Consider the following 13,542-nt stretch of genomic DNA (forward strand, 5'->3'; position numbering starts at 1 on the left):
GCTGCAACTAAGATAGATCCCACAAGTTTCTCCACCCAAATGTTCACTGAATTACAGTGCCTCATTAAAACTCTGTCTCCCTTACAAGGAATTGCAAATCTTCACTCTTTTTCCTTTTGAAGATCCAGCCTTGGAATCCTCTCCAAAAGTTGCTCCAGCTCCGAATGCCTAAAAGATGGCTCACCTCACAGGGTTTCAATCCTGTCTCCCAATACGCCATTCCCCTGGATTCCCAAATCTGCACCAACTCAGAAGCACAACTTCAGCTCTTTGGTTGTGCCGAGAAAAACATTACTGCTCCAAGAGGATACATTTGCCCCAACAGCCTTCAGCACGGAATCACCAACCTTCTGCTGCCTTCTCCAGTCTCCAGGGCTTCTCCCAAGCCCTCACCACTTAAAGCCTGCCAACTGCAGCACTCATGCTACGTGGAGCCTCTTCCCTTGCTCCTCTTCCCAGTGGTTCCTACCCAGTAGTCTCCTCCTCGGGTGGCTCCTTCCCACGTTCTCTCTCTTTGTCTGGGACCTCTTCCTGTCCCCTCTCCCTGTCTGGGCCTTCCTTTGGGATCTCTCCCTGACCTCTGCCTCTCCACTCCTCAGTCACCTGAACTAGCTTTTGCGCTGTTTTTGTTTTACACAGGCACACTGGGCCTGTGTCCTTGGACCAAACTACAAATGCCAAGCTGTGCATGCATGGAAACTGCAGAGGGCTGTTGGGACTCGTAGTTCCCGACCTCTGCCCGATGACAAGGTAGGTCAGGATTCTTAACAAAGCCTACTGACTTCTTTCCAAGTCTGGATTTCATGGAGATTATGTGCCCTCAAATCATAACCACTCGGGTGGGATACTGATGTGTAAAGCGTGACTTTTAGACTGTGCAGAATGTCAGAACCAAGTCTGATCTGTGCATTATATAACAGCCACACTTACACCGCTCCAGCAGATTACTGTAGAGTCAGAGGACTGGGGCACTGACTATTTTCCTTAGCCTAACTTAAGTCTCATCAAAGAGTCCAGACTGGGAATTGAATCTAGATGTAAGACACTGGGTTTATCCATTTTAAACCCCAAGAAGGACACATCTGGTGTCCTGTTGTCTTCAGAGGATCTTATCTTGGATCATTCTAAAATGAACAACACCAGCTCTTCCCAAAACTAATAAGAGTATCTAATCCACTTCCACTTGGATTAAAAAGTTGGATTCTGAAAAACCACCTCGACTGACCAAGTAAGCATTATCCCATTGAGAAAAGTTATCCATCGACGCCAGTGGATGATGAATCAGGAGTGAAAGATGGTGCAGCACAGTTTAATTGCATTGAATTGCAAAACAGAAAAGGGATTTAGTAGTTATGCCTGTTATTTCTGACACAGTGAACTCTTAAATCCAATCATGCTGTGAGGAGAAGCCATGAGCAGAGAGCAGAGGCACAGGGTTGGGTCCTTCAGCACCTTGAACCTGTTAAGCCATCCAGTTAGGTCATGGTTTAACTACCTTAACTCTATTTAGCTGTATTAGTACGGGCATTTGAAGGAAATTAATTTCCAGGGCTAGCAGGATCAAGCGGGGGAATGGGACTGACTGGAATGCTGTGCAGGGGAGCCAGCATGGACTTGATAGGCTGAATGGCCTCCTTCTGTGCCGTAAATGACTCCGACTCTATGACTCTAACCCTTAATATGCTTGCCTAACAAAAAATTTATCAATCTTAGCTTTGGAATTTTCAATTGAACCCCCAGCCTCAACATCTTTTTTTGGGAGGAGGGTGAGTTCCAGATTCCCACTGCCCTTTGTGTGAAGAAATGCTTCTTGACATCACCCCAGAATGATTTACTGACAATTTTAAGCTTATGATGTGCTAGACTCCCTCTTCCTCAGAAGTTGAGCTCCCAATCCCAGCCGTGATGCAAGGGGATGACAGGAGCAGATTTAAATGTGCTCCTCACGAGGAGAGCAAAAAATCTTCTGGGTTCTTCATAATAAACCTTTAAGCAATTGAGGAGCAATAGACCTCAGTAAAATATTGACAGGAGCAGGAGAGTCTGCTGCCCTCTCAAAGTTGGAGAGAGGAAGTGAACCTAAAAAGAGAGAAGGAAATCTCCATCATGGATTAACTGCTGTAACACGTACTCCTTCTTCAAAAGTAGCAAGTTACCCTGAGTGAGCAAGGTTTACCCTCTGCAGTTCCGGTAGTGGCCACAGAGGGGAGCGACTACTACCTGGCTATTTACAACTTGTACTTCATGAGCAATGAGATTCACATAGAGGCAAGTGAAAGGGTTGAGTTTAAAATGCTTACTGAAACCAAACCGAACATCAAACTCTCCTTAAATTCCACAATGCCTCATGCTTCTTCAGGTCACATTTTAAGTGCAGTGAGAAAATATCTTGCTTTAATTTATTTTTTCTCCATCAGACTGAGGGAATCCAGTGCCAGCAAGAGAGGGAAAATAAAATTAAAAAAAGAGGAGCAGAAACATCTGCTGACAGTCTGCAGCTTGGATGCAAGTCAGGTCATGGTCAGGAAACTATATTGTTGGCAAAGACATCTCATATCAAATATCTCCTTGTCTCACTGCCACATGCCATGCTGTCAGTCTCGAGGAAGAAAATGATACTAAACATACATAGAACAAGTAATTTTCCATCAGACTATTTCATCTCTTTCTCCCTTTCTCTTCTAATTCTGCCTGGGAATCAGTAACACAGGCAACAGGAAACCTCCAGTATGCTTCCCCTGCACTCCTCAAAACAGTAGCTTTCGCACATAATCACAGTCAAGTTTTATTCTGAAATTTTGACAATCTCAATCCTGAGGAAGGAGGCGGTTGGTTATTTAAATATTGTAATGAGACTGCTGCCTCACATTTTTATCTGACCTCCAGGTTTAACAAGGCATCTGAAGGAAGATGAGGGTTGCTGCATGGAAGAGGTAAGTGCTTTTATAGCACTGTTTGTGGGTCAAGAGGAGCTGGAGTCTGTAGTATAAGGGGATAATTCTGTGTGGTATGCTAATGAACACAGTATACATCATCACAGTAAGTGATGCAATGTCTCACAATCCTGCTCTCTCTTGTAAACCTCAGGGAAAGGAAGCCAAAGTAAGTTGTTTCTTAATAAAGTTAACGTTTTCTTTGCCTCAGCAGACTCTGTAAAAACTCTGTTAGCACAACGAGACCAAGATTATTATATGGTGGCTACGAGTGAAAGAACAAGCATGGAAATGTCTCAGCCAATAGCAAAAAGCTTCAAGCAGGTCACAGGCCCTAATCAAACAGAAGAGTGGCTGAAACGGCGCTGAAGCTTTACCAGATATCCTACTGCATTGGGCCTCGCTGTGAAGCTGAGCAGCGAGCAGGTCAGTACACTATTATACACAAGGGGTGGCGCGTGCAGATGATATCCTAGTCAGGGAAGAGATCAAACACAAAAAAGCCACATACGATGACATAACAATAGCACCTGATGCCTACTTCAAACTGCGAAGAATACCACTGTTGACTGAGCTAAATTTAACAAGCATACCCAACAACAAGGGGAAAGTATTGATAAACATTTATCAACAATCTGTATAGACTGCAGAAAACTGTGAATATGGCGGATTAAAAGATGAACTAATTAGGGGCAAAACTGTTGCCAGAATCTTGGATGAAGCATTGTCTGACCACTCACAGTCGAGAGATGATTTAACCTTAACAAAGGCAATTTAACTGGGCAGGTGAGCTGAGGTCAGGAAGAAATATCAATCTGTGATTCAGGGTGACAGGGAAAATCATATCCCAAAAACAACTGACTCAGTGGAGTATGTTAAATTTGAAAACAAAGAGGTGGCCATGCAAAAGCAGGAGAGGCAGGGAGAGTGTCCATCAACTGCCTCAGCTAACTGTAATCGGTGTACGGGGTAGGGGGGGAGAGAAAAACACAGGTGCAAATATCAGCCTGAAGCGAGACTGAATGCCACTTTTGCAGCAAGAAGGGTCACTTTCAGGCAGTGTGGTGCAGCAAGAAGCTTGTACAGAAATAGCAAAAAGAAAAACCGTCAATGGATGGCAAGATCCATTAAATAGAAGATATCAATTATATTGAGGTGTCTTTCCTTGGAGAGGTCCAGGGACCAGATGAAAGCTACTGCAGTGCTGTTATCCTAGTACAGGGAAACTAGACTTGCTTTAAGTTAGACACAGGTGCAGCAGTTTTGGTTCTTATTGATGCTAAACTATGGTTGGAGAAAAGCTTTCATCAGCAATCATGCATAAAACTACACGGACCAGGAGGTATAGAACTCAAGGTCATAAGACAACTGAACGCATCCTTTCAATTTAGAGGGGGGAGAATCACTGAAACTTTACATGTGATCCTGAATCAGAATTATTCACTCCTAAATGGGAAAGCCTGTACCAACTTACATCTGATTTGCAGAGTAGTAGTACAGGAAAGTTGAGAAGATCAGTCTAAAAACATCAGAGCTGAATTTCCACAGCCATTCACAGGACTAGGAAAGCTGAAGCCAGCGTACCACACCACTCTACATCCTGAAACAAAGCCAGTGTGTCCATTTACACCCAGAAAAGTTCCTCATCCACTCTTGCTAAAGGTGAAGAAGGAAATTGACTTACATTGAAGGGGTTATTTCACCTGTGACAGAACTAACCAGCTGCTGTTAAGGGATGGTCCCAGTGCCAAAGCACACTGTATCTATCAGAATTTGCGTAGATCTTACACAACTGAATAAAACAGTTGAAGGTGTATTTCATCTGTGGACGAGAGTTTAGCAAAGTCAGGAAGAGTTCAATCTTCACGAAGCTAGATGCAAATAGTTGTTTTTGGCAACTACCCCTCGAAGAAAAGTATAAGTTGCTCACAACCTTCATTACAGCTTCTTGGAAAGTTTTATTTCAACATATTACCCTTCGTCATCACATCAGTACCCGAAATCTTCTAGTGGACAATGTCAAGTACCCCAGAAAGACTGGATGGAGGCATATGTCACATGGGTGATGTCCTGATCCATGGATCCACTCAGACAGCCCTCGCCATCCTGAAAATTCAACCCTTACACTCAACAACAAATGCGAATTCTTGCAGCCAACTGTCAAGTTCCTTGGGCATGTTTTGGATGCATCCGGGTCAGAGCTGACCTACACAAGACAAGAGCAATCAAGAGTTCCCAACTTCTCGCAATGTGACGGGCCACCAGAGATTCATGGGTTTGGTAAATGAAGTTGGCAAGTTCTTGCCCAACCTGGCTGTTTCAATGAATCACCACATCAGCTGTTACAACAAGACAGATGAGAGGGAGGACAAGAGGGTTTTGAGAAAATCAAAGAGCTGATATCACCTGATACTTTAGCTCACCATGATCCTGAGCTGCCCATTATCATTGCTGCAGAGGCATCTTCTACAAAATTTGGAGCTGTGCTCTTTCTATCTATCTGTATCTGAAAACACAGACCAGTTTACTACACATCCCATTCACTGACAGAGACTGAACAGAAATATGCAATGATAGAGAAAGAAGCATTAGCTGCTACATGGGCTTGTGAAAATTTCACAAATTATGTTTCCACTTCAAGATAGAGACAGACCATGAACCCTTAGTGACAGCATTAAATTCTGTCTAAGTAGTTAGCAATGATTTAGGCCAAGGGTGATGAGGTTTGATGCAGACAGAGTATGTTCCAGGAAAGCAGCAGGCTACAGAAAATGCTTTGTTCCATAACCCAATAGCAAGGCCAGAACAACATGATGTAGTTTTTGTCGAAGAGATAGAAACCTTCACATCACCACCAACTACAAATCTACAAGCAACAACACAGCAACTGAATGAAATCAGAGATGCACAGATATCTGATGCAGAATGCGCTCAGGTCAGAGTGCTGCGTCAAAGGGCAGCCAGCATTCAAGCCACACAATCCTGTTCTCAGACAGTACTATGAAAAGACCAGACGTCCCAATATAGCTGATGGTTTACTCATCTATAATGAGAGATTGGTAATTTTGAGAGCTCTATGGTTTGATATATTGTTACAATTGCACCAGGGACATTGAATATCATAAAATGTTGAGCCAGAGCAAGATGTTCTGTTTGGTGGCCAGCTCTCTCTAAATCACTGGAAGAGATGATAGCAAATCATATTACTTGTGCTATTCAACATCAGGAGACAAGATTACTACTCCAGGTGGACATAAGTCAAGCAACTGTGGGGTCACACTTATGAAGCAATGATTACATCGCTGAAGGAGATATTTGCAACACATGGAATCCCAGACCTTGTAATCACAGACAATGGACCGCAGTTTGCCAATGAATACTTTAAAGAGTTCACAACATCATATGGATTTGCCCATACTACCAGTTCACCAAGATTCCCTCAAGCTAACAGTGAAGCTGAATGAGGAGTGCTTACTGTGAAGACATTGCTAAAGAAAAATTATGGCATCCAACTTGCACTAAGTTATCATTCAATTCCACTTCAAAATGATTTAGCACCATATAAACTCCTCATGGGAAGGCGGCTGAGGGCCCATCTTCCTACTGTCCCACACATGCACATGCTGCAAATACAAGCTGATTACTTGGACAAGGTGAGGGAGAAAGAGGATGAATATTGTTCCAGGCAGATGTGGAACTATGGCAGACGTCACAAAGCAAGAAACCTACCAGACTTCAAACCAGGAGAGCCAGTTTGGATCCAAGGCCAAGCTCATTATGGACAAGTGGTTGAAAAGACACCATTTTCACAGTCCTACCTCTTTCAAACCAAAATTGGTAGTGAGATGGAACAGATGTGCACCAGCTGCCCCACATCTGTATAATGGGGAAGGATCAGAGGCTTAGGGGAGATGTAGTATAAGGAGTTAATTCTAATTGTGTGGTATGCTAATGGAACACAGCATACATTATCACAGGAAGTGGTGCAATGTCTCATGCTCTCTCCGGTAGACCTCATGACATGGAAGCCACAGTAATAATACATTTATTAATAAAGTTAACGTTATCCTTACCTTTGCAAGCTCGAAATGTTCTGTGTTAGCACGATGGGATCAAGAATATTATAGAGTCCCCTCTCCAAGATAGCCAACCCACCGGCCCAGGGTCATTGCCTACATCCCCACCTGCCCTGCCAAGATTTAGACCCACCCCCAACAATATCTGGGAGGGCAGCGGAAGCAGGTTCACTGGCTTTTGGGAGGGAATTAGATGGGCATTTGAGGTGAAACATTTGTCAGACCTTGTGGGAAGGGGGCAGGGGCATGGAACTAATTGGATGGCTCTTTTAGGGTGCTGACATGGACATGATGGGCTGATGGCCTCTCTGTGCTGTAATGTTCTACGATTCTATAGTGACTCAACAGCATGTTATTTCATTTGCTGAATGCTACTGGGAGGACCGGTATAGGTGGCACTGCCCTTTGCAAATTCAAACACAGGTTTGGACTCACTGGAGTCTGTCAACATAGACTGTCAATAGAGCCCGCTCTCCAACAGCAAAGTTTGTAAACAATTAGTCTGGTCAGCAGAGTAATAAAAGCATCATTGTGAATCAATACAAAAAAAAGGATTCTGACCTTGTTATGATACTGTAACATCTGTGTTATAATTCTTATCTTTGGATTGTAATTTTTGATGGATATTACCCTGAAAAGAAAAAGGAAAATGTTCATTAGACAGTGCCTTCTTTGTTACATTCATAGGCTAAACCTTTGAATAATCATGTCATAGACAAATAGAACACAATCCCCTGAACAGTTACAAGACACCTACAAAGTTGTGAAAAAGTTTACAAGGTAGTATTATTCAGTTTTGCGTTTGTAGAATTGGATTTGAATAAAAGTGAAAGGAATCATTCATTTTAAAAATGATTGTGCCCATTTTTGTTTCTTCAGCAATGATTTAGTAATAAGAAAATAAGAAATAGGAACAGGAATAGGTCATAGGACCTCTTGAGCCTGTTCGACCATTCAACAACATCATAGCTGGCTGTTCCTCGACATCTCAATGGGAACCTATCATTACCTCTGTGACTATACACACTCTGCTGGTTGTATATGGGATTACACAGCATAATTTAAAAACACACCACTCAACAAAGCAAACCTTGGCACAAAAGAATGGGGTGAATTTCCTTGAGTCTTTTCCCACTGCACTGCTGTAACTTTGGCACAAACTCCATTTACACATGAACACATCTGCCAAAGTTACAGAGGTAGAGTGGAAGGAACTCCAAGGAAATTCACCACTAAAAGCTTTCCTGCTGTCCCCTTCATCAATAGGAGTTGAATTTATTCAGTTTTATTTGTGCTGGTAGCCCTCCCTCAGAGCTATGGCATTATTTTTGAACTGACCAGGCTGGTAATCTCCTCCCTTTCAGTCAGCTATTGCTGCCCTGTAACCATTCACGACTAGGTACAAGAGGACATCTAGGATTGCCCGGGCCTCTGATATTCTGCAGGCCACATCTCTCTACCGACGGGTAGTACAGTGCTTGCTTTCATTTTGAGATATACTGCAGATACCACATCATACCTAATGTCACCCAACTCTTTTCACTAGGATGCTTGACATTATATTTATTTTCCAAAGTTGTGCCTATCTGTTACATCTAGCTTGATAGATCCTGTAGCAAGATAGTAATTTTTCAGAACCCCGAGCTGAAAAATAGTCTGCAAAAGATTTTTGTTCAGGTGCAAGAATTAAAAACTATAAAGTCAATCTTTTCCACACTGCTTTTTAACTGGGAACTGATGGTATTGGTCCCTAGTGATGCCTTAGTCAAGACGACTCTGCACTGATATCACACAACCGTCACTGCTGTCTGCTGGTGTCACACGCCCATCACCTCTGTCTGTTGGTGTCATGCCCGTCACTGTTTTCTGCTGGTGTCACACAACCGAGATGAACAAATATCCAGTGCAGTTTTCAGGACAGAAACAGAAATCCTTTCTGGGATGATTTATTTATGATGAGTGCTTTGTGCACCACAACACACTTCGAACCAAACTCGAGAACAGTTTGTCATTATACTCCTCAAATAAGCCCACCACAATATAAATGACATTTTAAAATGCAACAGATGAAAGCAGTTAAAAAATATATTTTTTATCAAACCAACCCCTCCTTATAAGACCTCTGTTTGTGATAGCATTAGACTTGAAAAGAATGTAAAAGAATGTGTAGTTCATTTGAGATAGAAACATAACTAGGATAATTTAATTTTATGGTAAAAAAACAGGTGATATCAGATAGATGGCTCTTTATAAACATTTTTAGATTTTTTTTTAACTCTTTCTGCTCATGAAGGTGCAATTATGCTCAATGGTAAGCACTGTTTTGGGGGAAGCTTTCAGGAACAAAACTAATGCACTCCACCTCTGTTTCCTTCACATCCTCTCTGCTTACTGACAATCTACTTCCTCTTTCCACCCAATTGTTGGAATGTCTCCTCCCACATGTTGAGTCTCTCGCCAGCTGCCTAATGAGCTCAGTCCATTCATTTTTTCATAAAATTGCATCGAGTGTACAACCGGCCATTCAGCCAGGCTCTATGTCAATGTTTATCCTCCACGTGAGCCTCCTTGCACTTTATTCATCACCCCATCAACAGATCTTTCTATTATTTTCTCCTTCATATGCTGATCTAGCTTCTCCTTAAATGCACCAATGTAATTTGCCTCAACTGCTCTTATGGTAGCAAATTTCACATTCTAACCACTCTTGTGGGTGAAGACGTTTCTCCTAAATTTCCTATGGATTTACAACAGTTGGAATGGGCTCACTGGTGGAACTTCCTTCTTGTCCTGTGCAGCTGATTGTATCGGTTGCTTACAATCTCTGGCACTCCAGTGCCCAATGGTCTCTGGGGCTAAAAAGCTTTTGTGTTGGTTGATTTATTGACTATACAGGACAAACAGGATTATTGGGTAGTAACAAGTTTCTAACAATAAGGCAAAGGCAATCATTTCTGATTAGGAAAACTCTGCAATCCCAATATTACCAGGCTACAGTTTCAGAATGGGGAAACATTATAACACACACACACACACAGAATGGACACACACACACACACACACACACACAGAATGGATTCAAGAAATTGGAATTTTCTTTGGAAAAGGGGGCTTTGGTGTGGCCCAACTATAAATTTCAAGACAATAAAGGGGCTGGCAAAACTGATCTAAGCAAACTGTCTCTGTGAAAAGGTCAAATATAAGGATGCAACTTAAACATTGGGAAGTTAGGAAGGAGTAGGAAAATCAGATGCAATTTTTCATTCAAAGGCCTATATGAATATTGGAATAGGTTACCTGAGAAAACCACTGTTGAGGAACGATGGGTTTTAGTGGCAATGAGCTACAAAATTGACAGATATGACATGGATAGGTAGAGGCTGTTTATCTATCGAAAAGGGAATGGGGCTGTTGAGCTGAATGCCATTTTGATGTTTCTAAAACATCCTGCATTTTTACAATCAAACCAGTTACTCACTACCATTAGCACAGCGCACACAATGGGACGACCTGCTCATCATCTCTGAACATAATCTGGACCTTATCTCTTTGTAGGAATATGAGGTTGCTTTCAGTAGCAATGTTCCATCCTCCACTCTTACCTCATGATATTGGAGGCATCTTCAGCATCAGGATCAGGACAGTACTTGTTTGCTAGAATTAGACAAGCATCTGATGACTCTATCTGAGACACAGGAAAATATGAAAAGCCAATGAAAGGTGTGGATCAGAGGCAAAACCCAACATCAAATTAAAACACAATTTAAAAAACTGATGTTCAAAAGATTAACTAGATTTTAGACATCTGAGTAAATATTAACCCAAGATCAAGTTTAATCACTATCACTCCCTTATTTGTCAAATTCTGTCTTAGAAAGTGAAAATAAAATAAAATTATCCTGATTAAATCATTCTAGTGAAATTTTAAAATGAAATGTCATTCACAAATGCCATATCTCAGGTGTTTCACAGAGGATCATTCATATCCAGAGAAATCCCGCTCTTTATTTTAGAAAAGAGAAAACACTTGTCCAGTTTGGCATGCATCAGTATCTTGCTGCTGCTGCTCATTATTAGACTGCAGCACTGACCAGGATACCAAATCTCGACCTCTACTGACCTTCGTTGATAATTTGGCTAATGGGGGCCAGCGGTTGGTTGACCTAAACGGCAGATTGAAAGCTGGGGTTTAGCTTCACTGTAACTGGAAAAGAATACCTACAATGGTGCTAGTAGAGGCTGTTAGTACTGTCTCACCATGGACACCTACCAATCCCTGGTGGTTGTAAAAATGAGCTGGCAGCTGTGGATAATCATGTTTGCATGTTACATAAATGGAGTAATTAAAAGGCAGGATGAAATTCCGACTACCCAAAACACTCAGTGTAGTTTGGCCCAACTGAACACTCATTCATTAAACTTTCAACATAAGCTCATCAATTCACTGGTCAGAGATGCTGGGTGTGCATTTACTTTTACATTTTCAGTCAGCGCTGGTGTTCAGTATTCCCAGGCAAAGTATATCTAAACACAGAGTTGCAATAGCACCCTCTTGTGGCCATTCCTGTGTGTATGGCTGTATATAAACCAAACTGGATTAAACCAGTTTCACTTTTGCACTATGCCATGCTGTACACAAGAGTGCTTTTGTTCTGTAGAGATATCACCGTCTAGCAATGAGGGTGGGATTGCAGATTCCCTAACTGAACAAATTTGGGTTGGAGAAGCTTCCAACAAACCAACAGAGGAACTTGTAAGTATTCTTTCTGTGAGAGAAAGACTTAAAAATCTGGTCTAGATAGAAATGTGTTGGACGCATAGGTGGACTGACTTTCAAAGATGGTATTATTAGGTGACTCAGGAAGTATAGCCATGACTGAAAGTCTTTGGTACATATGTGGAGCAGTTAGAGATGTTTTTCACAACTAACAATATCCTCGAAGATCCTGATAATCCAGCTGTCAAGCAGGTAGTGGGGGAAAGGAAAATAGGCAAGATTTTTGACTGAAGTAGGCCCAAAAATGTATGAAATGTTCAAAAGCCAGCAAAGCCAAAAGACGCCGCTGTTGGACGTTTTCAACCCCAACCCGTTAAGGATTGCAGAAAGCTATCAGTTTGGGTTGGGACAAGAAATCGGCTGCCCGGTGAGGACATTGGAGAGTTTATTTTGGCCTTGAAAAAGAATCTTTGAATCCAAAGTCTCCAATATCCACCTTAGCTGCAGCCCGAATGCAGAGGTGGACTATGATTTCTGCATATAGGTATAGCATTAAGTACAGACAATCAGAAGATCATTAGAATGCTGATGTAATGTCTAGATAACCATCACCAGTGGTAGAGTCCAACAGGAAAGATGTATTTTTCTTTTCGCACATAGATGAGTTGCCAGTCACAGCAGATGACATTGGTAAAACAACTCATAGGGACCCCAAATTGGCAAGAGTTTACAGCTATAACATAAATGGGTGGCCAACACAGATAGTAAATGTAGAAATCTGGCCATTTTTTGTGCATAAGAATGAGTTGTCAGTTGATACAGATTGTGTCATGTGGGAAGCCAGAGTTGTAATTACTGAAGAGTACAGATTGCAGTTGCTATGTAATCTACATGATCAACACTTTAGGGGTGAGTTTGACAAACAGTCCATCTTTGGTGGCCAGGGTTAGATAAGGACATAGAAGACACAGTGAAACAATATTGAGTATGTTAGACATTAGAGATGCAACTGCCATCAGTACCTTTGAAACCATGGAAATGAACAGATAGAGAGTGACAGAGGTTACACAGATTTTACAGAATTTGAAGGACAACAGCTGTTCATTGAGATAGCAATTCAAAATGGGCTGAGGGGTTGACAATGAATTGAACAACAATTAGTTAACCTCCAGCTAATTTGCATAGTTTGTTTGCTGCTTATGGGTTCCCAGAAGAAATTGTGTATGACAATGGATCTCAGTTTTGTTCAGAAGAGTTTGCACAATTCATGAGAATGAACAGGTTAAAACACACTAAAGTTCCACTAAATCATCCTGCTTCCAAAGGAGCAGCTGAGTTCACAGTACAAATTGTTAAGTGTGCTCTTCTTAAGTAGATGCTAGGTACAAATCTGAAGAAACATCAGTTTTCACTGGATCACAGGTTGGCAAATTTTCTGTTTATTTATCGCAACCCAGTTACACTGCTACTAGCAGAACTCCGGCTGAATTGTTTCTTAGAAGACAGTCCAGAATGAAGTTTACATTGCTGAAGCCACATTTAGCAGTCAGTAGAAGAGAAAGAATCAATACGGAAAGAGTCATGATAGGAGTATGGTAAGAGAAAGTAAGTCTGAGATTGAACCAGAAGGTTAAAGTGAAAGATCACTGCCATAAGTGGTTGAAGTGGCTATCAGGAAAAGTCATGAAAAATGTGGTCCCTGCACATATTTGGTCAAGATGTTTGGTAGTGAAAAGGTTAGATTTTACATATAACCATGTAACCTTCAGAGGCTCATGAAGGAGAAGGAAGTTGGGGAGAATCAGATAAGCTGATG

At 41.7% G+C, this 13,542-nt stretch overlaps 1 protein-coding gene across 4 annotated transcripts in view; it reads right to left on the reverse strand.

Annotated features, from left to right (window-relative positions):
- Positions 1-13,542, reverse strand: part of kcnma1a (potassium large conductance calcium-activated channel, subfamily M, alpha member 1a) — a 770,607-nt gene that overhangs the window by 203,726 nt on the left and 553,339 nt on the right. For all 4 annotated transcript variants that reach the window (XM_041176516.1, XM_041176514.1, XM_041176513.1 and 1 more), the window contains exons 12-13: positions 10,612-10,694; positions 7,571-7,640 (exon numbers count right to left, since the gene is read on the reverse strand). In XM_041176516.1, the coding sequence (XP_041032450.1) occupies positions 7,571-7,640; positions 10,612-10,694 (153 nt within the window). The remainder of the gene's footprint in view (positions 1-7,570; positions 7,641-10,611; positions 10,695-13,542) is intronic.

Source organism: Carcharodon carcharias, chromosome 28, assembly GCF_017639515.1.
Source record: "Carcharodon carcharias isolate sCarCar2 chromosome 28, sCarCar2.pri, whole genome shotgun sequence".
In the NCBI taxonomy this organism is placed as follows: Eukaryota; Metazoa; Chordata; class Chondrichthyes; order Lamniformes; family Lamnidae; genus Carcharodon; species Carcharodon carcharias.